The following is a 27,764-nucleotide window of genomic DNA, read 5'->3' on the forward strand; positions in this document are numbered from 1 at the left end:
CTAAATGCCATGGAGCTACTGAGAAACAAAAACAGCTGGGGATGGGGCACCTGGGTGGTTCAGTGTGTTCTTTTGAAATCAAATTATCAAATTATCTGCCTTCAGCTCAGGTCATGATCCCCTGCTGGGCTCCCTGCTCAGTGGGGAGTCTCCTTCTCCTTCTGTCCCTCTTGCTCTCATGCTCACTCTCTCAAATACATAAAATCTTAAAACAAACAAACAAACAAAAAAGAGCTGGGAAGCTTACAGCAGCACTTGGGAACTTGTAGTACCATAGACAGACACAAGGGAGAATAAGAAATTATAAATTCCTGAAAAAAGAAGCAAAATCTCCATAATTAGGAATTTACAACACACAAATCCACAGAAGAGAAAAGGTTTGAAAGGCACCCAAATCTCTAGTTGTGCTGATTGGTGACATTCTTTCCCTGTATGAAACCAATCTATAAAGACTGTATTTTTTCAAATGCACAGACTCCAGTACAAAGTAATAAGGCATGCAAAGATAGCGGGAAATAGGCCCAACAAAAGGAATAATATAAATCTCTGGAAACTAGCCTTAAGTAAATCAAAGTATATGAATTATTTGACAGAGAATTCAAAATAATCGTCATAAAGATGCTCAACAAGCTCAGGAAAATGATGAACAAAATAAGATTATAAACAAAGCGGCAGAAAATATTAAAAAGAACCACATAGAAATTTTGGAACTGAAGAATATAATAACTGAATTGAAAAAATAATCACTAGAAAGGTTTAAGGGTAGACCTGATCAAGCAGAAGAAAGAATCAGTGAACTCAAAGATAGGTCAGTTGAAGTTATTCAATCAGAGGAACAAAAAGAAGAATGAAGAATAGTAAAGAAATCTTAGAGGACTTATGGGACACCATCAACTGAACAAATATACATATTATGTGAGTCCCAGGAAGAGAAGATAGAGAAAAAGAGGCAGAAAGCTTATAAGAAGAAATGATGGATGAAAAGTTTTTAATTGTGTGGAAGGAAATGGACATCTAGATTCAAGAAGCCCCACAAACCAAATTAGGATGAGCCCAAAGAAGATCACACTAGAACACATTAAAATCAAATTATCAAAAGACAAAGACAAAGAATTTTGAAAGCAGCTAAAAAAAAAAAAAAATGACCCACCACATAAAAGAGAGATCTTGTAAGATCATCAGCATATGGTTCAGAAGAACCCTTGAAGGCCAGAAGGAGGTAGGGTGATATATATTTAAAATTCTGAAAGAAAATATTGCTAATAGAGAATATTATATCTGGGAAGCCTGGGTGGCACAGCGGTTTAGTGCCGCCTTCAGCCCCCAGGGCCTGATCCTGGAGACCTGGGATCAAGTCCCACATCAGGCTCCCTGCATGGAGCCTGCTTCTCCCTCTGCCTGAGTTTCTGCTTCTCTCTCTCTCTCTCTCTCTCTCTCTCTCTCTGTGTCTCTCATGAATAAATAAATAAAGTCTTAAATAAAAAATGAAAATAAATAAATAAATAAAAAGAATATTATATCTGGCAAAAGTGTCCTTCAAAAATAAAGGAGAAAGAAATACTTTCCCAGATAAATAAAACCTGAGGAATTTCATCACATTGACTCCTGATTTACAAGAAAGGCTAAAAGCAGTCCTTTAAAGTTGAAATGAAAAGATATTAGCTAGATAGCAACATAAAAGCATACAAAAAGGACAAAGGTCACTGGTAAGGATAAATAAATATGTAGATGAATACAGAATACAGTAAAACACTTTAGTAGTGGTGCATGAACAACTAAACTCTGGTATAGAATGTAAAGGACAAAATGTTAAAAAAACTATAATCATAAAAATATGTAAAAACAGGGGGGGAGGGGCAAGATGGCGGAAGAGTAGGGTCCCCAAATCACCTGGCCCCACCAAATTACCTAACCTTCAAATCATCCTGAAAATCTACGAATTCGGCCTGAGATTTAAAGAGAGAGCAGCTGGAATGCTATAGTGAGAAGAGTTCGCGCTTCTATGAAGGTAGGAAGACGGGGAAAAAGAAATAAATAAACAAAAGGCATCTAAGGGGGAGGGGCCCTGTGAGGAGCCAGGCTAAGGACGGGGCGAGTGTCCCCAGCACAGGAGAGCCCCGTCCGGGAGAAGCAGGAGCTGCACCAATCTTCCTGGGCGGAAAGGGGCTCGCAGGGAGTTAGAGCAGGACCCCAGGAGGGCGGGGATGCCCTCAGGCTCCCTGGGACACTAACAGACACCTGCACCCCGGGGAAAGTGCGCCGCGGAGCTCCCTAAAAGGCTGGAGCGCGCGCCCGGCTGGACGCGGGAGCAGCTCGGAGAGGCTCTGGCGGCGGCTCCGTGGAGGGGGCTGCGGGCCGGGAGCCCGAATCCTACAGCGCAGGCCCGGGAGCACAGGGCACCGGGGACACAGCCCAGGATCCGGCCTCCCCCCGGGACAGGCAGAGGCCGGGAGGGCCCAGGACAGCAAGGACGCTCCTGCCCCGAGCTGAGCAGATCAGCGCCCCGAGCTGAGCAGATCAGCGGCCCGACCAGGAGCATCCAGGCCCCTGCAGAGGGAGAGCTCTGTAGTTACTGGGGGAGCTGAATCCAGGGCTCTAGAGCTGGCCGCCACCACTGTGGTTGTTCCTCCTGGGGCCTCAGTGGGTAAACAACCCCCACTGAGCCCTGCACCAGGCAGGGGGCAGAGTAGCTCCCCCAAGTGCTAACACCTGAAAATCAGCACAACAGGCCCCTCCCCCAGAAGACCAGCTAGAGGGACAACAGAAATATTCCCCGTTTTTTTTTTTTTTTTACTTTTTGATTTCTGTTTGCTTCCCCCACCCTTTTTTCTTTCTCTTTTTCTTCTCTTTTTTCCTTTTTTTCTTCCTTTTTTTCTTTTTCTCTTTTCTTTCCTTCTTTCTCCCCTCTCTTTTTCTCCTTTTCCCACTACAACTTGTTTTTGGCCACTCTGCACTGAGCAAAATGACTAGAAGGAAAACCTCACCTCAAAAGAAAGAATCAGAAACAGTCCTCTCTCCCACAGAGTTACAAAATTTGGATTACAATTCAATGTCAGAAAGCCAATTCAGAAGCACTATTATAAAGCTACTGGTGGCTCTAGAAAAAAGCATAAATGACTCAAGAGACTTCATGACTGCAGAATTTAGATCCAATCAGGCAGAAATTAAAAATCACTTGAATGAGATGCAATTCAAGCTAGAAGTACTAACGACGAGGGTTAACGAGGTAGAAGAACGAGTGAGTGACATAGAAGACAAATTGAGGGCAAAGAGGGAAACTGAGGAAAAAAGAGACAAACACTTAAAAGACCATGAGGATAGATTAAGGGAAATAAATGACAGCCTGAGGAGGAAAACCCTACGTTTAATTGGGGTTCCCGAGGGCGCCGAAAGGGACAGAGGTCCAGAATATGTATTTGAACAAATCATAGCTGAAAACTTTCCTAATCTGGGAAGGGAAACAGGCATTCAGATCCAGGAAATAGAGAGATCCCCCCCTAAAATCAATAAAAATTGTTCAACACCTCGACATTTAATAGTTAAGCTTGCAAATTCCAAAGATAAAGAGAAGATCCTTAAAACAGCAAGAGACAAGAAATCCCTGACTTTTATGGGGAGGAGTATTAGGGTAACAGCAGACCTCTCCACAGAGACCTGGCAGGCCAGGAAGGGCTGGCAGGATATAGTCAATGTCCTAAATGAGAAAAACATGCAACCAAGAATACTTTATCCAGCAAGGCTCTCATTCAAAATGGAAGGAGAGATAAAGAGCTTCCAAGACAGGCAGGAACTGAAAGAATATGTGACCTCCAAACCAGCTCTGCAAGAAATTTTAAGGGGGACTCTCAAAATTCCCCTTTAAGAAGAAGTCCAGTGGAACAATCCACAAAAACAAGGACTGAATAGATATCATGATGACACTAAACTCATATCTTTCATTAGTAACTCTGAACGTGAATGGGCTTAATGACCTCATCAAAAGGTGCAGGGTTTCAGACTGGATAAAAAAAGCAGGACCCATCTATTTGCTGTCTACAAGAGACTCATTTTAGACAGAAGGACACCTACAGCCTGAAAATAAAAGGTTGGAGAACCATTTACCATTCAAATGGTCCTCAAAAGAAAGCAGGGGTAGCCATCCTTATATCAGATAAACTAAAATTTACCTCGAAGACTGTAGTAAAAGATGAAGAGGGACACTATATCATACTTAAAGGATCTATTCAACAAGAGGACTTAACAATCCTCAATATATATGCCCCGAATGTGGGAGCTGCCAAATATATCAATCAATTAATAACTAAAGTCAAGACATACTTAGATAATAATACACTTATACTTGGTGATTTCAATCTAGCGCTTTCTACACTCAATAGGTCTTCTAAACACTACATCTCCAAAGAAACGAGAGCTTTAAATGATACAGTGGACCAGATGGATTTCACAGATATCTACAGAACTTTACATTCAAACTCAACTGAATACACATTCTTCTCAAGTGCACATGGAACTTTCTCCAGAATAGACCACATACTAGGTCACAAATCAGGTCTGAACCGATACCAAAAGATTGGGATCGTCCCCTGCATATTTTCAGACCATAATGCCTTGAAATTAGAACTAAATCACAACAAGAAGTTTGGAAGGACTTCAAACACGTGGAGGTTAAGGACCATCCTGCTAAAAGATGAAAGGGTCAACCAAGAAATTAAGTAAGAATTAAAAAGATTCATGGAAACTAATGAGAATGAAGATACAACCGTTCAAAATCTTTGGGATGCAGCAAAAGCAGTCCTGAGGGGGAAATACATCGCAATACAAGATCCATTCAAAAACTGGAAAGAACTCAAATACAAAAGCTAACCTTACACATAAAGGAGCTAGAGAAAAAACAGCAAATAGATCCTACACCCAGCAGAAGAAGAGAGTTAATAAAGATTCGAGCAGAACTCAATGAAATCGAGACCAGAAGAACTGTGGAACAGACCAACAAAACCAGGAGTTGGTTCTTTGAAAGAATTAATAAGATAGATAAACCATTAGCCAGCCTTATTAAAAAGAAGAGAGAGAAGACTCAAATTAATAAAATCATGAATGAGAAAGGAGAGATCACTACCAACACCAAGGAAATACAAACGATTTTAAAAACATATTATGAACAGCTATACGCCAATAAATTAGGCAATCTAGAAGAAATGGATGTATTTCTGGAAAGCCACAAACGACCAAAACTGGAACAGGAAGAAATAGAAAACCTGAACAGGCCAATAACCAGGGAGGAAATTGAAGCAATCATCAACCTCGCAAGACACAAAAGTCCAGGGCCAGATGGCTTCCCTGGGGAATTCTATCAAACGTTTAGAAGAAACCATACCTATTCTACTAAAGCTGTTCCAAAAGATAGAAAGAGATGGAGTACTTCCAAACTCGTTCTATGAGGCCAGCATCACCTTAATTCCAAAACCAGACAAAGACCCCACCAAAAAGGAGAATTACAGACCAATATCCCTGATGAACATGCATGCAAAAATTCTCAACAAGATACTAGTCAATAGGATCCAACAGTACATTGAGAAAATTATTCACCATGACCAAGTAGGATTTATCCATGGGATGCAAGGCTGGTTCAACACTCATAAAAGAATCAATGTGATTCATCATATCAGCAAGAGAAAAAACAAGAACCATATGATCCTCTCATTAGATGCAGAGAAAGCATTTGACAAAATACAGCATCCATTCCTGATCAAAACTCTTCAGAGTGTAGGGATAGAGGGAACATTCCTCAACATCTTAAAAGCCATCTACGAAAAGCCCGCAGCAAATATCATTTTCAATGGGGAAGCACTGGGAGCCTTTCCCCTAAGATCAGGAACAAGACAGGAATGTCCACTCTCACCACTGCTATTCAACATAGTACTGGAAGTCCTAGCCTCAGCAATCAGGCAACAAAAAGACATTAAAGCCATTCAAATTGGCAAAGAAGAAGTCAAACTCTCCCTCTTCGCCGATGACATGATACTCTACATAGAAAACCCAAAAGCCTCCACCCCAAGATTGCTAGAACTCATATAGCAATTTGGCAGCGTGGCAGGATACAAAATCAATGCCCAGAAGTCAGTGGCATTTCTATACACTAACAATGAGACTGAAGAAAGTGAAATGAAGGAGTCAATCCCATTTACATGATCCTGAGATCACGGCTTGATGCAAAGTCACACTCTAAACCGACTGAGACACCAGACACCCCTCATCTCATGGATTTAAAGAAATATGTTTATATGTATATAGGTAGATAGTGTTTTTTACATACAAAGGTAAATTTTTGTTTTTGTTTTTTTTATTTGAAAGACAGAGTGAGCAAGCGAGAGAGAGTAGGAGAGGGGTGAAGGGTAAAGGGAGAAGCAGACTCCCTGCTGAGCCAGGAGCCCGATATGGGGCCTGATCCAGGACTCCAGGATCATGACCTGAGCTGAAGGCAAATGCTTAACCAACTGAGCCACGTAGGCACCCCAAAGGTAAATTTTTCTTTCTAATTAACTTTATAACTGTTTGTACAGGTCAGTTACTTGCAAAAACACATACAGTAATTTTTTTCATTTTACTGAAATGGTTTCAGCTTTTCTTTGAGATGCTAAATGCAGTGGGTACAATAAACCCATTTATAAGTTGCTATTCTCTATTAACTTTAATTGATTTAATCCACATTCTCTTATAGATTAAATCCATAAGGAGTTTAAAATAATGATTATAATATTAATCTAATTATGTTATTAAAAAAATACTGCATAATAGAGCCAACCTAAAATCTAGCGATGCTCTACACATAATTGTGGTTAATTTCCATTGTAACTGAAATAACTCTTGGCTAATTCCCACTTTATCAAGGTACTAATTTCACAAAATATCTACCACTCACAACTTGATGGGTATCAAGAGTGATTTTTTTTTCTATTAAGTACTTCTCCCTGTGTGTGTGCTTTCTCTCTCTCTGTTCTATTAATTAGCATTGGTCGTTTAAATTCAAATGTAAAAAAAAATATAGGGCAATCACTAAATAGGATGAGCATTTATTGTTTCCATAATGATATACTGGCAATAAGCAGCTATTTTTATTTTTATTTTTATTTATTTTTTTTTTTTAAGCAGCTATTTTTAATATGGAGAATGGGAAGACTTGAAGACTTGAGAGAAAAGGAATGTGCATTTGGGAATGAACCAGTTTTTAAAAATGGTTTTAAGATAAATCTACAGTGGTTAAATGTCAAAATTTCATGAAATATTTGCTCCTGCAAATAAGAACAAGACAAATTATATTCTAATTAGAAACCATGTGAAAATTAGCATTTTTATGAAAACTTAACCACCACTCACCTGTGCACCCAAGTCTCTGGAATGTTGTGAACTGCATACACTGTGAAGCTAAGGTGGGAATGGAGCCCAGGATTTACATAGGAAATGTCATTGGGCACATTTAGAGGCTGGAAATCTGCATAAAAGCTGCAGCAATAGACACTGATAAGCTGGTAGATGGACCTGGATAGTGCAGTTGTCACTCTCTCTATCAAGCCTAAGGGGGAAAAAAGATAGAAATCAGGTCATCTTTGAAGGGCCATACTTATTATAAGCCATCGATTACAGCTTTGAAATTTCTTACTATAAATTTTAAATAAAATTTAAAAAAATAAAAAAAAGATTTATTTATTCATGAGAGACACACACAGAGAGAGAGAGAGAGACAGAGAGGCAGAAACACAGGGAGAGGGAGAAGCAGTCTCCATGCAGGGAGCCCAATGGAGGCCTCGATCCCAGGACTCCAGGATCACGCCCTGGGCTGAAGGCGGCACCAAACCGCTGAGCCACCCAGGCTGCCCTAAATTTTTTTTTAATTGTTTTTTTTAAATTTTTATTTATTTATGATAGTCACACAGAGAGAGAGAGAGAGGCAGAGACACAGGCAGAGGGAGAAGCAGGCTCCATGCACCGGGAGCCCGACATGGGATTCGATCCCGGGTCTCCAGGATCGCGCCCTGGGCCAAAGGCAGGCGCCAAACCGCTGCACCACCCAGGGATCCCTGCCCTAAATTTTTAATAAAATTTAATTAAAATGACCATCCACTAACTAGAGCCAATTAGCCATCTGTGCCTCTGTATGTAGCCCGAAGCAGCTGATAGTGGTGTAGCTAATCAATAAGTTTTCATATCTTCTGTTGCAGAAATCTTGGCGCATGGCCTTTAATCAAAAATCAGACTTTTGGATTATTAATTTGGTATTCTGTCATTTGCAATATTTTTTGTCTAGTTTATGATTGTTTAGGATTAATTTCCCAAGAAGGAACAAGTTTTCTACACGGCTTGTAAGTACATCAAACAAACCCCACTTAAAATTAATCATAATAAATTTGACTATGCTACGGTGTTTACCATTAACTTAACACTAATCATATATATTATGCTGCTGTAAAAAGAGAATAGTAATAGTACCTGGCTGGGATCTGAAATAAGCTTGAAATGAAAGATTTATGATGCTTACTAAAACTCTTCAAAATCAAAGCCTTGCTGAAGTTTTACTATTAGCTATTTAAATGGCGTTTATTGATTATTCCTAAAAGTGACTTGTCACGGAGGAAGAAAAAATGAAAAAAAAAAATAAGACTAAGTACCGGGGCTAATAGCTCTCAAGTGTGTACTAAATGAAGGCATGCCAACTTCTCGTAGACTATATGAAGAAACTTAATCACTAAATTTAAGGTAAACTTTTCCGGCTTTCTTCCAATAAACTCTTTTTCCTGGAAAAACTCCTATCCAAAGATGAAGGAAGTAGAAGAGACTGATGAAATGGGCCCGGTAGCACAAAATAGTGGACTTTGAATCAAAATCAGGAAAGATGGTGCTATAACAATGGAGAAGCTTAGGAGGAGGATGAATGTTATCCTAGGAGTGGAGTTCAGGGTCAGACCTTTTAACGGGCCAGTGAATAATTCTCACTACTGACATTTTTTGTTGTTGATCTCCCCCAGAAGCGGGAGATCTAGTCAGGAGGCCCGAACCCCGTGTCTCAGAGGTCTTGAGCGCTACTTGGCCAGTGGGCGCGACCACCAAGTGGGCACTGCGGGGGAAGGGTGGAGCCGGGCCGTGGAGGAACTGTGGTGCCAGACACACAAGGTGTCAAAAGATGGCACAGCAGAAGATCTCAGAACTGTTGTGCTACCAGGCACCTGCTGGGTGGACGCGGATTGGGAGAACACCTCTCTCGGGCTCTGCTTCTGTAATAATCCTCACTCTCCGGCTTCCAGTGAGATTTGGCAAGCCTGGCTCCTTAGGCTAGATGGCGGAGCCTTCCCTCAGCAAACCTGTGCTGACTGCGCACGTGTCTGCCGATGACGTCAGCGGTTCCTACCGCGCGGGTCACGGAGGAGGAACGTTCGAGTTTAGTAAGCTTCAACCCCAAGCTTAGCCCGTTTGCCGCCTACAGGAGCCGGTGTGCAATCCTTTTTGGAGAAGGCGTCCACGCGGTACTGGGCGCGCTGGATGAGGAAGACGTGCTGCAGGGCCCTGCCTCTGTACTGGTCCAGCCTGGGCCCCAGTTCTCCAGACTCCAGACTCCGCTTGCACCCGAGGACCCGGAAGGACAGTGTTCTGTTCCGTCGGAGATGGCGTCCCAGTCACCCCTGCGGTACGCAGCCCCGCCCTCAGCACGCTTCTGCGCCTGCGCAGAGCTACCCAACGCCTCAGAGAAGAGCCCTATGGCCGAATCCCCAGGCAGCTGAGGAGGCTCAGGAAGCTCAAGTAAGCACATGGTTAGAAATTACGTGCTTAAAACCGGTCGTGATTTGGTTTAATTTGATGTGTGCCCAGTCAAATCACGCACTGCCGTTGTTTGCGCAAACACACGCACTCCCTCCTCAGGTTATTTCTGAAACTTAAATTCCTTGTAGTTTCTAGTTGTTTTGCAAGGAAGATAATACAGAAGACCTAGCTTTTCTCGCCAACAGTCTGCAGCGTTCCAATACCAGACAACTTGGCTAACTCAAAAAACAGACCAATTTCAGCATGGAGCCTCTTCCCACAGCCTGCCTCTCAAGTAGGTCTTTCCATAATGAGGCATTTGTTGTTGTTGTTCAACACATGCTATTAATCACTCATTTATAAATTTGTACAAAATTTATAAAATGGCCAAATTTTACTTAAAATGGCGTCCTTTGTTGAAACAGTCTGAGGGGACAAGCAGCATGAAAGAGCTCTAATTAAAATTCTCTGAGAAATCAGCAAGTGGCAATTAATAAAACAGAAGACTAAAGCAGCATAGAAATAGTTTTTAAAGAGGACTCATGACACTCTGGAGGCCAACCAACAGGGATTGTACTGAGCAACAGGAGGCAGGGAATTACAAGTTTATAGAAACATGTTTCCCAGTCACCACATTGTGATGTTGGCCCTCCGAAGCAGGAAGTACAAACTTCTTGTTAATAATTCCCAATCTGGTGCAAATGAATACACATCTAAAATAAATCCTAAAGTTGGGTAAGAGATCTGGTTAATTTAAGCCCCAGCACGTATTTTGGGAAATCATAATCATTTGGATAATGACTCAAACTCTACTCTTGACTTTTTGTGCAGAGATACAGTTCTTGGTCATGATTTGCTTCTCTGAGGTAGTATAGAGATGCGTGCTTATGCATTATAGCATTACTTCCAAAACTGGATGAAGAGTCCATTTCAAATGTTAGAAATGTATTAGGGACTCAAGATGGGCTTGGTGGTGAAATACGGAGTAATGATGTTTATCACACCTGATTTTACTCTGGGGAACCAGTTACAGTATCATAAAATTGAGAAACAGTGACAAATATATATTTGGTTAAAATACATTAATTAGAACCTGTGATGATTTAGCATTGAATATAAACCTTTGGGAACATTCTTACGCAGTTTTGTGGGATCTTATATCTCATCCCCTGAGGAATATGGGGTGAAGAGATTTTTATTCCAACATTCCTAAAAGAAAGGAAGAGAGGTCCAATTCCATATAGGCATACCTCCAGCTTGTTAACTCCTCATTCTGTCACTTAGACTCGGTGTAAGTGATATTGTTAGGGGATATCTATCTTGTCCCTTCCTTAATGGTGTTCTGGAGTTTAGGAATGCCTGGAACAGGGGTTTTTTGCACTAGCAGTTTGTTTTTTCTCCATGCCTTCTGCCATCCCTTTTCCTTTGTGATGTGAGGTAGAGAATTTCTTCAAATGTAACTGTCTTCGTTTGAGTGGTGGGAATTAGGGTTGAGAGGATAACCCTCTGCATATAGCTCTGTCCTAAAAAGATTAAGGCTTGGAGGGCAGATTGGGGTTATCATTTGCGGTTCACTGTGACCTGTAAACCTAGAGTGTTAGTTGAACATAGGTGAATCCGTTTCCTTGAAGATGCTCACTGTTCATATGCCAAATACCATTTGCTTTTGCAAACAGAACAGCTCTGACCACACCTTGCACATTAAATACTATCATGTCTTCTATGCATATTAGGGAAATTTAGGATCAAAGAATTAAATTTCTAAGATCACAGAGTCAAAAAGTGGCAAAGTTGAAATTAACCAGATTTCAAAAGCCAGGTCTTTTGTTCTGCATCACACTATTACTCCTCCACTATTTTTCTGTAGAGGCAAAGTCCTCCTGTGGCTTGCAATTTTATAGTCTGAGTCTCTGTGAACCGTAATTATTCCAGAACCTAATCCTCCTACATATTATGTTAGATTGGACTTTCAAATAGAGTTTGAATTTAAATCTGAAATTAGTGACTTTAAAGAAAGACAGCTGCTACTTTTCTGACTCTTCTTTTACATCAAAATATAATTAGCTAAATAAAATTTTATAGTTTCTTGGAATGGTTATAAGAATATTTTCTGTATTCCTTTCATTTTTACAGATCTCTTGACTTTTCCCATTTCTTAAAAATGTCAGGCTAAAAGTTCAGAGTGTGAAGTTTTATTCACTTGCAGAATAATCGTTTCCATCAGTAAAAAGTTTTAGCAGTGCATTTTCACTTCAAAAAATATTTCTGTATATGTGTTACCTTAGTATTTGGATGAAAAATTGAAAAGAAATTAAATTATTTGGATTCTGTAACTTGTTTTTTTTTTTTTTAATTTGGGTACGTGTATGTTTTACCTTTTGCTGAAGTCTCTGAATTTTGATGAAAATTCTAAAAAAGAAAAACAAGTACAAAGATACAGTTGTTATTTAGAAAACAAACTCAAAAAACAATCAAACTGATAATATCCAGATCTAAACATTGAAATTTCTCTGACACGGTAAAAAGACAAAATGTTTATTGAGGTCATACATCAATTGCTTAATAAACAGGGGGAAGCTAAATTGTAAGATGAAAGAAAAACCTTTTGAATGTTTTAAAAAACAATCTAGTTTTTTTGACTGAAAAAAATTTAGAGTAAGTTCAGCCTGTTTAGTATATTGGAATAGCTTTATATTTATTGGCTAAACTCAATTCCCTTTCCATAGCAGTGAATGATTTTTTGAAATAAGTGCATTTTAATTATTTGTTTAATATGCTAATTCTTATTATTAGCAATCATTCAGTTGTAACCTTTGGACTACAGTGAAAAGAGGGCTGGTTGGAAGTAGGCAGAATTATGCAAACTCATAATATAGTTTAATTATTTTTAGGAGATTTTTAAGAACTGATAGTAGAACACTTGCAACCATATCCTAAATTTAAAAAAATGTACTGTCTGAAATTTTATTTTCTGTTGTCATTTCAGTTCACATCCATTAGTATGGTTTTATTTATTTATTTGCTCATTTGTTTATTTGCATTTATTTTTGTAGGAGGTATAGAATTACTTAAGTGGTTTAGAAAGTGCTAGTGATAAATTCATTATCATGAAAATAATATAAGTGATTCACAGATTCACTAAAAATAAAATTTCAGTCCAAAAGCAAACACATTTTCTAATATAATCCATTTTTTAAAAAAGATTTTATTTATTTATTAGAGAGAGCGAGCTAGTGAGAGAAAGAACAAGAACGGGGCAGGGAGGGTAAGAAAGAGAGGGAGAACCCAACTGTCCGCTGAGCTAAGCTGGGAGCCCCATGGTGGGGCTCAATCCCAGGACCCTGAGACCATCACCTGAGCTGAAGGCAGATACTTAAACTTGGTGCCCCAATATGATCCACTTTAATTGACATTAAATTTTTTAAAATTTTTGCTTGGACAAGTTTGCTTTTAATTAATGAAACCCCAGATTCTCAAACAAGCTAAGGAATAATTGTTTTCTTATAACAAAGAACTTTCTACAATATTCCTTTAGAGAGAAAACACTTCTACCATGTTTAAAATGTAATTAAATTTATATACAGCTTTTCACTTAAAAGCATTGTTCACATAAACCTTTTCAGAAGCGTTTCTCTTAGGTATAATATTTCATCTGAGCATAGTTTCAATTACTAGGCTTAACAACTACATGTAAGATCTTTACCCCTTCCATGTGGCTGAGACTATTAAAGATGTTAGCCTGACTTAACTACAATTCAGTTTATTCAGAAATATAAATTTGTATTTTAAAATCACCATGACATCCACCTACAGCACAATGTTTAAGACCATATTTTTCACTTTATGTTTCATTTATTGTGGGAACATGTAATGGAAATATATTATGTGAGATTCTGGAACATAATATTGAAGGATGGAAAATTGTTTCCAATACTGAATGAGAGCATGAACAAGAGTATAACTACATTTGTGATATGATTCATGTAGGTTACATGGGGAGGAGTCTCAAAAACTACCACCAGCACCATCCTCACTACCTCCAGTAATGATAATGACTCATGCAAGAAACTATCATCTGGACCTTTACTAATGTTATTTATAATGCTCATAGGAACCCTGCAATTTCTGTTATTTATTTATTTATTTAATTTTTTATGCGTGCATGCATACATGCAATGAAGAAAGCTGAAACTCAGAGATGTGAATTAATTTTCCCAAAGATATTCAGCTAAAGACTGGTAGATATTGAGTTCAAATCGTATATTTATGTCCCTAAGCTCTTTGTATTTGATTATCAGCTCTAAGTGCTTATAATGTTTCCCAAATGTGATTATTTAAGAGAAACTAGTTGCTTGTGGAAAATTAACTCTCACTACCCTGTTATCCTGACATAACTTCACCTATTGGAACGCTCTTAGCATCATATAATTCTTAAGTTCTTGAGTTCATCAAAATACTTATTTTTATAACATAACAGCCATTTCCCACTCTGACATAGAATAAAAAATATGACCAGATTAAGTGAAAATTTATTTTCAATTTTTTTTCCTTGTTATCATTTGAGAAGACTATGGATATTAATATGTACATAAAAAAACAGCCTTGGAGACTACATAGTTATTTCATTTTCCACTATAGGTTGGAAGGTATAAGAGTAGATATTTTCCCAGTAAGAAAAATGTAAGGAAATAAAGTTATTAACTTCAGACATCAAATTTTGGTATTTATTGATTATATTATTTAAATTTTGATTTCTTCTTTGCTCTGGGATTTTAGCTTTGAATGAATGTTATCTAGGAAATATTTTGGTGGGATGATTCCACTGCAAATGAGTCATCACTGTCAGTATGTAATACCAACAAGGTATTTTAATTTCTATATTCATTATTACTCTGTAATTACAAAAACAAGTTCTAATTAAGATAATAGAAAATCCAACATTAAGAAATTACTGATTTTTTTCACCTATTTGAAACAATGATGATGATTTATATATACTAATATAATTGTCCACTTTCTAAATCAATCTCTTTGAAATTTCAAGGCTGGCATATTCAGGGTAGTATAATCTGTGCTGTTCCTCTTTGGGCAGATAAAGAATACATGTAATCACTCTCTGTTATGAAAGTTCACATATATTGAGGAAGAGGCTTGGGTTCAAATCTCTTTTTTGCCACTTATTAATCCTTTTTACACAAGCATTCTAGACATCAGATTTTATTTATTTATTTTTAAAGATTTTATTTATCTATTCATTAGAGAGAGAGAGAGAGAGAGGCAGAGACACAGGCAGCAGGAGAAGTAGGCTTCCTGCAAGGAGCCCAATGTGGAACTCGATCCCAGATCCCAGGATCATGCCCTGAGTCTAAGGCAGACGCTCAACTGCTGAGCCACCTAGGCGTGCATAGGCATCAGATTTTAATAATAAAATTAACATTAAAATACCAATTTCAGGGATCCCTGGGTGGCGCAGCGGTTTGGCGCCTGCCTTTGGCCCAGGGCGCGATCCTGGAGACCTGGGATCAAATCCCATGTCGGGCTCCCGGTGCATGGAGCCTGCTTCTCCCTCTGCCTGTGTCTCTGCCTCTCTCTCTCTCTCTCTCTCTGTGTGACTATCATAAGTAAATTAAAAAAAAAAAAAAAAAAAAACCAATTTCATGGCATTGATATGAGGATGAGTTTAAATAAAATAAAAGTGGTATAATAAGTGAAACTCTTTTATTATTGCAATGCACTATCAAGTATTAGTTATTATTCTAATCATCATATCTTTCTGCTTCATCATTTGCTAAACTAATAACAAGATTGAATTGATTTATTGTGACCAGATATCCTAATCTTTTTATTGGGCAATAATCACACCTGTAATTCTACATCAGATTTCTGAGATTTTTAAAAAATCACATAATACTTATTTTTTAAACTGAAAAAAAAAACAGGCTATTATTGCATCTCTGGGATAATATAAGCAGTGTGCATTGCAAATTCAACCAAAGATAGCACAAAAACTGGTCTTTTCTTTTCTACATGTATGTTTGTCCATATAAGCATGAATACTTATCCCTGCATATACTGGGTGTATGAGAACCATTAATAGTCTATATACACACTAGCCTTTGAATGTTATTATATAAGCATATTCCTCTAGGTAAGATGGTAGGATTGATTTCAGTCTCACTTGGAAGATATATTGCAATTACAAACTTCAAAGATGTAAGAAATTTCCTTTTAATTTAATTAAATCCTTTTGGTATAATAGAATCAAGTTTCCATTAACCCCAAATGATTGAAATATATATGCACAGACACACGCACACACACACAGACGCACAGTATTTATTTAAAATTCTTTCACTCTTCTTAATTAATTATTGAAGTCAGGTCTAAAATAATTACTGTCTAATAAATTGGTATATTTACCTCTGTTTTTCTCTGAAGAATTTGATTTAGTTCATTTACAGCATCTGTAATTTGTTTGGTCTCCACACACCCCAGGACACTGCATATATTTTTTACATCTTCAATAATATTATCTACATGTTGCTATTGATGAAAAATAAGAAGATGCGATTTAATTGGGATACATTTTAAGTCTTTTCCAGATTAAGAAAACACAACTACTCAGTTATAATATGGAGAAGAAAAATTTATAAGTAGTTCATATGGAAAAAGCAGTTGTTTTATTTGTGTGTGAACTCAATTTGAGTCAACATCGTGACATGCTTGATGGATCTACTTCATTATTAAACTGAAAGTCATATACTCTCCGTAACTAGAAAGTTAAACCCACCACATTTTCCATATGTATTATCTGAACTGGAGTTTAGTTTTGGGTACCACATTTGAAACTAGACTTGACAAAGTAGACTTTTCCAAAGAAGAGCAACGCAGCCATTGATATATTCATTCAAAACAATGTAGTAGACTTCGTTTTCAGCTCTCCAGTAGGGTTTTGTGTGTTAAAATCCTGGTTCTGCTCTATTTGTAGCTGTGATTATCAAATTATTTAACTTCTGTGGATCTAAGTTTTCTCTTCTGTAGAATTGGAACCATAATAATTAATTAGAGGGTTGCTATAATGATTAAATAAAATAAAATATGAAAAAGTTCCTGGCAGAGAATAAGGGTTAAATTTTAGCTAATTAATTCATTTTTTATTAATTTTTACTCATTTACATAAATTTTTCAGTTTATATGAGAAATCAGACACTGTATATGTACACATATCTAATAAAATAAAAATTAGAAGGTAATAAAAACTATGAAAAGGATGTATTTGGTGCTATGATTAGTTTCCATTCAGACATTTGAAGTTGATGTATGACATGAATTTGTGGAAATCTCTAAAATATTGCTAATTAAGATGCAAATGCTGAGTTGACTTGGTCAGTTGGTAGCTAATTTATGCCTTCTTTTACTCTAGTCTTGAAGTGCTTTGTATGTGATCTATTTATCTCCTTTAATCTTCCTTAAATTCTGAAAGATAAACATATTCATTACATTCGTAAATCGCTGAGATTGCTAGAATGTTAAGTGAAATGTTGCAATAGTAGAATTAACTTGATGATTTATTGGATGATGTATAGACCAACAGAAGTTTGGATTTAAATGATTCCAAAGTTTTATGCTTGGGAAACCTAGAAGTTAGGATCCCACTAATTATGGCAACAAACAGGCAAAATGGGAAGATTTTTGATGGTATTGTGATGCATATGGTTTTTGATATGCAGAGCTTGACCTTCCCTGGCAACAGTCAAGCAGACACAACCTTCATATATTGGGAAATGCAGTGAGGTTCTAGCTCTGCCAACTATTGGATTGAGAAAAAACACACACACAGAACACGTGCTCATATAAATGCTAGATGAACTATAAGAAAAAAGTGTAAATGTATATATATATAGCTTAGTCCAAAACAAGGATAGGATAAGTTTCTGGGTGATAGAAATTTAAAAAGGAATCTTAGGGATCCCTGGGTGGCGCAGCGGTTTAGCGCCTGCCTTTGGCCCAGGGCGCGATCCTGGAGACCCGGGATCGAATCCCACGTCGGGCTCCCGGTGCATGGAGCCTGCTTCTCCCTCTGCCTGTGTCTCTGCCTCTCTCTCTCTCTGTGACTATCATAAATAAATAAAAATTTAAAAAAAAAAAAAAAAAAAAAAAAAAGGAATCTTAAAGCCAGAGCAGTGTCTTCAGCATTGATGCTGCAATGGACTGTGGGAAATATCAGATTAAATTTAGACCCTCAGGCTTCAAAACTGGTGTTTACTGTTCTCAGTGGGGCAAGTGCTGAGATTTCAGACCTAATTTAGTAGGGGGAAGTAGGGAAAGGAGCAGATCTGGAGCTAAAATCTCTGAATAAACCTCTGACACTGGATAGGCTGTCACCTGCAAAAGGTGGGAGAAGAAAAACAATGCCTACTGACCAAGAGAGTTTTTGAGGAAGCCTCTCTCTACTCAGGAGCTTTGACTGAGTAAAATGATTACCTGAAAAATTGTGTGTGTAGCTGTGAAGCATGGATTTATACTATGGCAGGAATTTATGCCCAAAAAAATGTGCCAGAATATAGTGACTATTTTGGACACAGGCAGAAACAAATGCAAAACTTCTGTATGGAAACACATTTCTACACTCCAAAACCATGGAGTTTCTCCTTATATATACACACATGGGCATATGTTCTCTCTTTTACACACACACACATACCCACTCTCCCTGGTAGAAGGGGAATAAATAATCAGCCTAAAAATTACAAATCCTATGATGACTGATCCACCATATGAAAGATTCTACAGATATGAAACATGCATTAGCACCTGATTTTAAGGGATATCAAAGCTAGATTTGAGCGTAATTTTCATAGAGATGATACCTGGCCAAGAATTTAGATATTATTGTCCAAAGAGAGAATATAGAAGAAATAAAAATTGAAAGCGGGATATGTAACATTAGAACATCTCATATTTAGGTATTGGAGAAGGGAATTTGGGTCACAGATGGAGCACAGATGGAGACCTAAACTAGAAAACTGTAGTGTAATGGACATAAAGTAAAGGTAGGTGATGGTACAAGGAAATTTTACCTTGGAAGAGAAGAAGGAAAAGGAAACATGGTAACTCTTTCCAAGTATTTGAAGGCTGTTTAAGTGAAAAAGTGATTAGATTTACTGTAAGTAGCTCTGGAATGATAAATTAAAACAAATGATTGCAAATTTAGAGACATTCATTTTCACTTAGTATGGGAAAAATCTTTGTAAAAACTGGCTTGTTCAAAAATTGAGAGACTGTCCCTCTCACACATGTAGAGTTCTCCACATTATAGGCAGGCGAAGAATCAGGAACATTGAGAGATTTTTGCATTACATAGGAGTTTGAACTGGACTACCTCTTAATTCTTCCTATCTCTGTGACTCTTTGGGGTAGTGAATATTGACAATAATGCAGTTTTGATATTTTATATGCTATATTCCAAACCTATCATAGGATATATTTGATGTGTCATAGACTCTGAAGGAGCAGCATTCTAATACTTTAGATATTAAGCATATACTAAAAGTATTTTGAACATTGGCGAAGATTGGTGACAAACTTTTCTGTATCTTTCTGGAAGACAAAACAAAACAAAACAACATATCCTTTCCTCCCCACTTTCATTTAGTTGTGCTGGAGACCAAAGGAACAGCCATGTAAGAGCTTTCCATTTTCCAGGGTTTTTTTTTTTTTTTTTTAAGATTTTATTTATTTATTCATGAGAGACACAGAGAGAGGCAGAGACACAGGTAGAGGGAGAAGCAGGCCCCATGCAGGGAACCCTATGTGGGACTTGATCCCGGGTCTCCAAAAATAGGCCCTGGGCAGAAGGTGGCACTGAACTGCTGAGCCACCCAGGCTGCCCCATTTTTTCCCAGGTTTTATATAAACCTTACTGAATTTCAATTTATATATACTCGCTGAAAATTGCCAAATTTAATTAATGAGTTTGGAGACAAATTGAGAATTTAGAATGATTTTTGTTCCAATGAAGTAGTTATTGCTATTATAAATTGTTCTTTAAAGATTAAAAATAGTATTTGGAGGGGTGCCTTGTGGCTTAGTCGGTAAAGCGTATGACTCTTGATCTCAGTCAGGGTTGTGGGCTTGAGCCCCATGTTGGGTGCAAAGATTACTTAAAAATAAACATTTAAAAAAATAGTGGAGTTCAATTTCAGCTTAAAATATGTATCTTTGGTCACAACATTGAAATAAAAAAAGATAGGTAATGTACAAAACCATAGTTTTTCCTGACCCCATTATAGATTTGAGGTTACAAGGTGACCAAGTATACTGGATCCTCTGATGGTGAAATGAGAAAAGGTGAAGTGGTGAAAACTACAAAATACTTTTCTCCAAAGGATACCTCTAATGTAGAGGAAAAGAGATCTAAAGTGGCACAGGGGCAGATCCTATGATACTGGCAATATTTGTTGCTGAACTTATTGTTTGATAAAACTGCCTACTCTAATGTTATTCTTTAATTTGTATATATATATATTATTATATGTTCTTCATGTGTCACATAATTCACTGCACAAATCTCAAATAAAATGTCAGATCATATTATTTCTTTGACAAAACTCTTCAGTGCTTTCCAACTTACTTGGAATATAAATTATGTTGGCTAGTGATTATCTTTCTTATTGAAGATCTAGTTTCACTTCTTATTTTTTTTTTCTTCTTTAAGTCTGAGAGTGTTCTATACATAATAGGCTTGACTTTTAGTAGTTTCAGTATGCCCTTTATTTCTGCTAAGGCAGGTTCCAATCCTGCAGCTGTGTTTTATTTTCCTTGTGACCTGACTTTATCTCCTTCATTTCCTTGACTTCTTCTTTTGTAACCTTTAACTGGGTCCTTGTTACCTATTCATTTTATCCTGTTTTCTCTTATGATTTTTTTGTTCCTTTTCCACCTCTTGTATTCCATTGTGAATGCAAATCAGTTTTGTGACATTTTTCTTCTGGATCCTGTACGGTCCTCTATTTTAGTAATAGTGTTAAAGATAGTAACTCTCATAGCAATAAAATACATTTGTATTTACCTTTACTTGAATACTTTCTCATCTTCTAGCTGCTATATTCTATTAAGCACATTACATCCACTTTTTACTAATTTTTAAAAATATCATTGTATTATATTTTATGATATTCACTGTGGTAATGAATAATATGAGTTCTAGGAAGGTTGAATAAAAACTTCCATAGTGGTGGAGGGTTGGCATATACGATATCTGACTTTGGAATCTCTGCTCCTAGATTCTGTCTTTATTGACACTCTGTTTAAATTATATTTGAAATTGAACTTCTAAAAATCCAATAATAAAAAAATAAATAAATAAAATAAAAAATAAAAATCCAATAATAGACCTGCTTGTTACCCAAAGCGCTTCATAAGATCCCTTTGTACCCCCTTTATTTCTACTTGTATATGAAATTTTTGGCCTCTGTCTAGAGGTTGAATGCAGTTGGATTTTGGTCTCATGGAGGGAAAACTGAGATTATTGTTTCAGCCTTACTCACTGAGTTACTCACACCTGAATAATAGAGATGCTATTCTAGTTATCTAGTTGGTAAACTCTCGGAGTCATGAGCTAGAAGGTAAAGTACTTGGAGGTTTTTAGACCAAGGAGATATTTCATGAAGCCAAACCATATTTTGAAGCATGAGTAGATTTTTCTCAATTGACATCCATTCAATTTATAGTTAGTTCATCAACTACTAGATTCTAGTGTAAGTTTACCATCAGTGGTAGGGATTGCTAACTTTCTCTAAAGGGCCTACTTGGCATTGTAATAAAAAATTTTAGAGACAGTGCATCAGAGGCTACTAGGAAGAAGCAACTTTGAGCCAGAAGTTGATTTTTGCACCTAAATTGAAATCTTCTTTTACACTACTTTGTTCTGTATGTATACCACTTTATGTACATTACTTACCAAGTAATCTACTTTCCAACTAGATCATCAGCAACTTTAGAATATGGTTCTGATTTATGTTTCTCTTGATTCCAGTGAGTAAATAGTTCACTAATTTGCACTAAGTAAGCATTAAGTAATTCCTTAAGGGGAAAATTCTCTTTATTCTTAATTTCTCTGAAATATTAGAGATGAATGCAGAATAAAGAATCACTATAGAAAATATTCCTTACCTTTCTGGGTATTAGTGGAATAGGAGAGAGGAAGAAAATGTTCATAGGAATAGTTCTATGTAAGTTACTCACAAAACTATTTATTTAGCAAACATAGTGTCAGGATGTAAACAGTTCTACGTAAATTACTCACGAAACTATTTATTTAGCAAACATAGTGTCAGGATGCCCAATCTGAAGTAAGTCAAATCTAAAATGTGTTAAATGACCATGGCTGGAGAAATAAATATTTGAATATTTATATTTTCCATATTACTCAATAATATTCATGTCATGTTTATTCAGCCTACATGTTTGCTATTTTTAAAAATAATGTTTAATAATCCAAGATTAGGAAATATAAAACAAAACATTGTTTTTCAAATTGGTTCTGCTTCCAACATTGATGAAATGCCACTTAATGCAATTGTCAAATAAATAGGAAGCACAAAATTGTGAATTGGTCATATCACAGTCTGTCCTCACTTCTCAGATATTTACCAGTGATACTTCATAGGAAAAATCACATTTAAAAAACTCATTGTCAGGCAGCCCTGGTGGCTCAGTGGTTTAGCGCTGTCTTCAGCCCAGGGCCTGATCCTGGAGACCTGGGATTGAGTCCCACATCCAGCTCCCTGCATGGAGCCTGTGTCTCTGCCTCTCTCTCTCTCTGTATCTCTTATAAATAAATAAATAAATAAATAAATAAATAAATAAATAAATAAATAAATAAAATCTTTAAGAAAAAAAAAAAAGATCATTTTTGAGGTGCCTAGGTGACTCAGTGTTTGAGCATCTGTCTTTGGCTCAGGGCATGATCCTGGTGTCCTGTCATGGAGTTCCACATTGGGCTCCCCACAGGGAGCCTGCTTCTCCTGCCCATGTCTCTGCCTCTCTCTCTGTGTCTCTTATGAATAAGTAAATAAATAGATTGATAGATAGATAAATAAATAAATAAATAATCTTTAAAAACCAACAAAAAAAAAACAGCAAAAATTAGGGGACAGTGGCCCTCTGCTTTCAGAAGCTTGTTTGTTAAAAAAAATAAAAATAAAAAGCTCATTGTTTTGGAAGGAGTTCATCTGGAAAATCGCAGACACTGTGGCCTATTTATAAAATAATTCATATGTGGGTGATGATAACTCTTTCCCTGTGTTAATGTAAAGGCAGTATTTATTTGATGTTTTGCCAACTTTTAAGTCATACTGAAAAAGTTTACAATAATCAATGGATTCTTTCAAAGTGGAAATATTGGAGGCTTTATATATGAATAAGATGACCAAACCTCTTGGAAATTAGAACTTTGCAGGTTCTCAACAATTTTTTGCATGCTTGTGTATGTGTATAAAAAGGCATTTGTGGTACATGAGCAGGACCAAGATATTTAGGTAATTACAGTTCATTCATAAGTAGCTTACTATAATCTCATAAATATGTTTACATACAGCCAAGAGACATAAATGATCTATGAATAAAGTCATCATTTGTCTTGGGTACCTGATAAATTTCAATTCTACATTAGAAAGAAGGACTATCATAAAGATGAAGAATCAAGCTGAAAGAAGTACTAATTATGACACTTTTATGAGACTTAAACCAATCCGTGAGTTTTTACATTTTTAAACTTCCAGATTTAAGCCAGACTCAAGAAAGAAATATTGAATATTCAATAATGAATGAATAATGAACGTGAGAGGATTACACTTTGGGACAGAGTATGAGTTGTGTGTTAGTCATCACTGTGTCTTTAAATATGTATATAGAATTCACATGAGTTTGGTATCTTCAAGAAATATTTTTATTATCTTTAGAATCTTTTACTATCAATATTAGGAATAGTTATTAAAGTTCTTTATCTTTTCATTTATATCAGGAGTCAATTATTTAATGGAAAAAGAAATTCTCACGTGTTTTAAAAACAATATCTTGGGGTGCCTGGGTGGTGTAGTTGGTTGGCTGTCCGATCTTGGTTTTGGTTTAGGCCATGATCTCAGGGTTGTAGGATTGAGGCCTATATTGGGTTTGGAGTCTTTGGGATTCTCTCTCCCTTCTCCTTCTACCTCTCCACCCCCATCCCACTCCCGTGTGTGCACATGCACACTCTCTCTCAAAGAAATAAATCTTAAAAAATTAATAAAAACACTGTCTTACACAATTTTCTATAATCATAGGATGTTTCATCTGTGGAAGATTAACCCTAACTGGAAGAATAAGCTGTAAGACATGATCTGTCTAATGGTGACCACAATTTATTTGGATGCCCACTTGCTGATCAAATCTTAGTAGTCTTGGACTAAATCCATCATTTTTCCCTGCCAAGCTAGCTTCTCTCTTTGCTAGTTTAGCAAACTGATGTCTCCATGTCGTCAGGTAGCAGTCGGAATGTGAAGGTATTTCTAGAAACCCTCTTCTTTTTGTTTTATTCATAATCTTTTACCAAATCATGTAAATTGCGCATTTTCAGCTGTTATGAATTTTTCTTCTCCTGTCCACCCCTATTGTAGATTTTTTTGTCAATACTCTCATAATCTCTTTGGGCTAATGAAATGCTCCTCTAATCACCCATCTGTCATTCTACTGCCTTGTATACTGGTTCTATGTTATCAACTGATAAATTAGAAAATCATTAAATTCTCCATAAAGTGTTCTTCAGATCCTATATAACTTGGTCCCTGTGTGCCCCTTTCATATGGTCTCTTTACAGGACTTGAACCCTAACTGTAGCCATTCCAAATTTCATACAGTTTTCTAATCACACCAGGCTGTTTCCTAACTGCTTCTTTTCATGGTGTTCTTCGCTGAAAGTTGTCCCCACTCCCCACCTTCTTTACCATGCCCCTTCCCTAGCTGGCATATTCATTTTTCAGCATTCAGATCAAATAGGTAAAATAGATAACTTTCTTTTGTGTCCTATATACACATAGGTCTCTCATAGTATCTATGACACTTTATTAACACATATCCATTTACTTGTCTGTTTTGTCATGATAGAATGAAAGCTGCTCAAGTACAGACCTACTTTATTCATCCTTGTATCTTCAGAAAATTGCGGTTTTAGAAAAAGAGTATATGGCTAATAAATGCTTATTGGATGATAGATGAAGTAACAAAAGTTAATACCTGGGTTTTCAATAGGCATTTCAGGTGGAAGTCATATTTTTTTATTACTGTTGAGAGGCACTGTCTGGAAAGAAAACAAAAAAACTTTGTTTAAACGTGGGTAAGGAAACATATTAACTTTATAGCATATTTATCATAAGTCGTTTTGTCTGTGATTCTATAGCAGACATGGTTTAAAAAGGATTGCTATTGATACGATCTAAAAACCACTTGATGAATATTTATAGACTTTGTGTAACTTGATAGGCTACAAACATACTTGAAAACTTTAGAACTCAAAAAAAAAAAAAAAAAATCCGTGACAAACTAACCAAACCGCTCAAAGACTGTTCATTGTATCAAATTACTCTTTTTGTTATTTTTTTATTTTTTATTGGAGTTCAATTTGTCAACATATAGCATAACACCCAGTGCTCATCCCATCAAGTGCCCCCCTCAGTGCCTATCACCCCACCCCCTGCCCTCCTCCCTTTCTACCACCCCTTGCATGTTTCCCAGAGTTAGGAGTCTCTCATGTTCTGTCTCCTTTTCTGATATTTCCCACTCATTTTTTCTCCTTTCCCCTTTATTCCCTTTCACTATTTTTTACATTCCCCAAATGAATGAGACCATATAATGTTTGTCCTTCTCTGATTGACTTATTTCACTCAGCATAATACCCTCCAGTTCCATCCATGTCGAAGCAAATGGTGGGTATTTGTCATTTCTAATGGCTGAGTAATATTCCATTGTATACATAGACCACATCTTCTTTATCCATTCATCTTTCGATGGACACCGAGGCTCCTTCCACAGTTTGGCTCTTGTGGACATTGCTGCTAGAAACATTGGGGTGCAGGTGTCCCGGAGTTTCACTGCATCTGTATCTTTGGGGTAAATCCCCAGCAGTGCAATTGCTGGGTAAACTACTCTTGATTCAAAATTTAAGTTACAAAAGGAATAATGAGCAGAAAATGACAAATACTAACATCAAGAATTGTTAAATATTCAAAACCTTGAAGAGAACTGCTTTGAGAATTAATGACATATATTTATAATAGATAAGGTTGCTTTGAGGGATCCCTGGGTGGCGCAGCGGTTTGGCGCCTGCCTTTGGACCAGGGCGCGATCCTGGAGACCCGGGATCGAATCCCACGTCGGGCTCCCGGTGCATGGAGCCTGCTTCTCCCTCTGCCTGTGTCTCTGCCCCTCTCTCTCTCTCTCTCTCTCTCTCTCTCTCTGTGACTATCATTAATTAATTAATTAATTAATTAAAAAAATAAAAAAAACATTTCTTAAAAAAAAAAAAAGGTTGCTTTGACATCAAACCTGTGTTTTTTCTTTCCTAAGCTTCTCTTATTGCTCCATATTTATCTATGCTGAGGTGAAATAGATGTGAGATGTATAGAGGTTCTTCTGACTTCACTAATCAAAATTATTTTCCTAAACATTATGATTTTCCCTATCCTATTTGTCCTAAAAACTCCTGAATTGAATTGAACAAATCATACAACACAAAAGGTGTCAAGAAAAACCCACAACATATTTTACAATAGTTGCCTTTTCAACCTTTATTGAATAATCGCTTTAGTTGGATCACATATAGCAGTTCAAAGACAAAATGTATAGACTATGTAAAAGTCGGTGGAGGTATAGGAAAAGAATAGTGAAAAATTTGGCTGTTGGAGGGAAGGTTTTTACATAAAATCTGACCCTAAAACTTAAAAGACCCTCAAGAATATATACCCAGTTCAATACCTTGCTATTAAATATCATATTTATTTTATTAAAAAAATACTAATGAAGGTATGTGATTTGCCCAGCTTCTAAGAGGAAGTCAAGTCAGGGAAGAAGAAAACTGAAAACAAAGCTCCTGCCATCTAGTGTTTGGTCTTTTAATGACACCATAGAGTGATCTGAGGAGGGCATGCAAAATAGTCTTTTATTTCAGAAAGCAGTCTTGAAGTCACCAAGATGGCAAAGTAGGCAATCCCAGCCTATGTCAAGGTTAGACAACTATCCACGAAAAAAAAAATTTCTGGGAGAGCTTAGGAAGCCTTCTAAAAAACTCTCACAACGCCGTAGGACAAAACCAAACCAAACCAAAACCAAAACCTGAGAATAACCACACAGAAAGAAAAAGGAAGGCAGTCTCATTTTGCCTGCCTCATCCCATCCTGCAGGCCAGCACAGCTCACTGCCAAAAGGGAAATCCCCTTGCTGGGAAAGGGAGAGTGGGTGAGCGAGCAGCTTCCTCAGCCTTTTGGGCCACTACAAGAAGGATCTGCATTGATTTTACTCCACCCAGGAACCAGCAAAGCTGAGATACATAAAGACAGCTAGCAACAAGAAAGGGCTGTCATTATCAGTCATGCAGTGGGAGTTACCGTGGTGCCCAGTTACCTGCTTTGCTGGGCCTTAGTAGCTTTTATTACTGAAGAACCAACAACCAACAAAGCAGCTGCAGACCCCCTGCAGATTTCACTGCTTTCCCCACACACATGTATTCACATTCACAAACAGCAGCTGCTTGAGTCCCTCCCCTCTCCCTTTCCTACCCCACTGCCACCCCAGGGCTCACCTATAGCTGGTTCTCAAGTTGTGCACCTGCAAGCCTTTGGTCTGACTTCTATACTGGCCTTCACTGCCATGCACATGTGTTAGGGAGACATTGTAGGCACAGGAATGCATACCAACAGCCAAGGCCCCCATAGCTGCTTGTG

The 27,764-nt window shown here is 37.3% G+C and overlaps 1 protein-coding gene across 8 annotated transcripts in view; it reads right to left on the minus strand.

Annotated features, from left to right (window-relative positions):
• The window catches only part of PIK3C2G (phosphatidylinositol-4-phosphate 3-kinase catalytic subunit type 2 gamma), a 368,003-nt gene that overhangs the window by 259,824 nt on the left and 80,415 nt on the right, over positions 1-27,764 (minus strand). For all 8 annotated transcript variants that reach the window (XR_012017650.1, XR_012017649.1, XM_072798827.1 and 5 more), the window contains 4 exons: positions 25,063-25,126; positions 16,210-16,332; positions 12,165-12,198; positions 7,375-7,570 (listed from right to left, as the gene is read on the minus strand). Coding sequence is in view for 6 of the 8 variants with exons in the window: in XM_072798827.1 (XP_072654928.1) it covers positions 7,375-7,570; positions 12,165-12,198; positions 16,210-16,332; positions 25,063-25,126 (417 nt within the window). In the remaining 2 variants the exon portion in view is untranslated. The remainder of the gene's footprint in view (positions 1-7,374; positions 7,571-12,164; positions 12,199-16,209; positions 16,333-25,062; positions 25,127-27,764) is intronic.

Source organism: Canis lupus, chromosome 25, assembly GCF_048164855.1.
Source record: "Canis lupus baileyi chromosome 25, mCanLup2.hap1, whole genome shotgun sequence".
Lineage (NCBI taxonomy): Eukaryota > Metazoa > Chordata > Mammalia > Carnivora > Canidae > Canis > Canis lupus.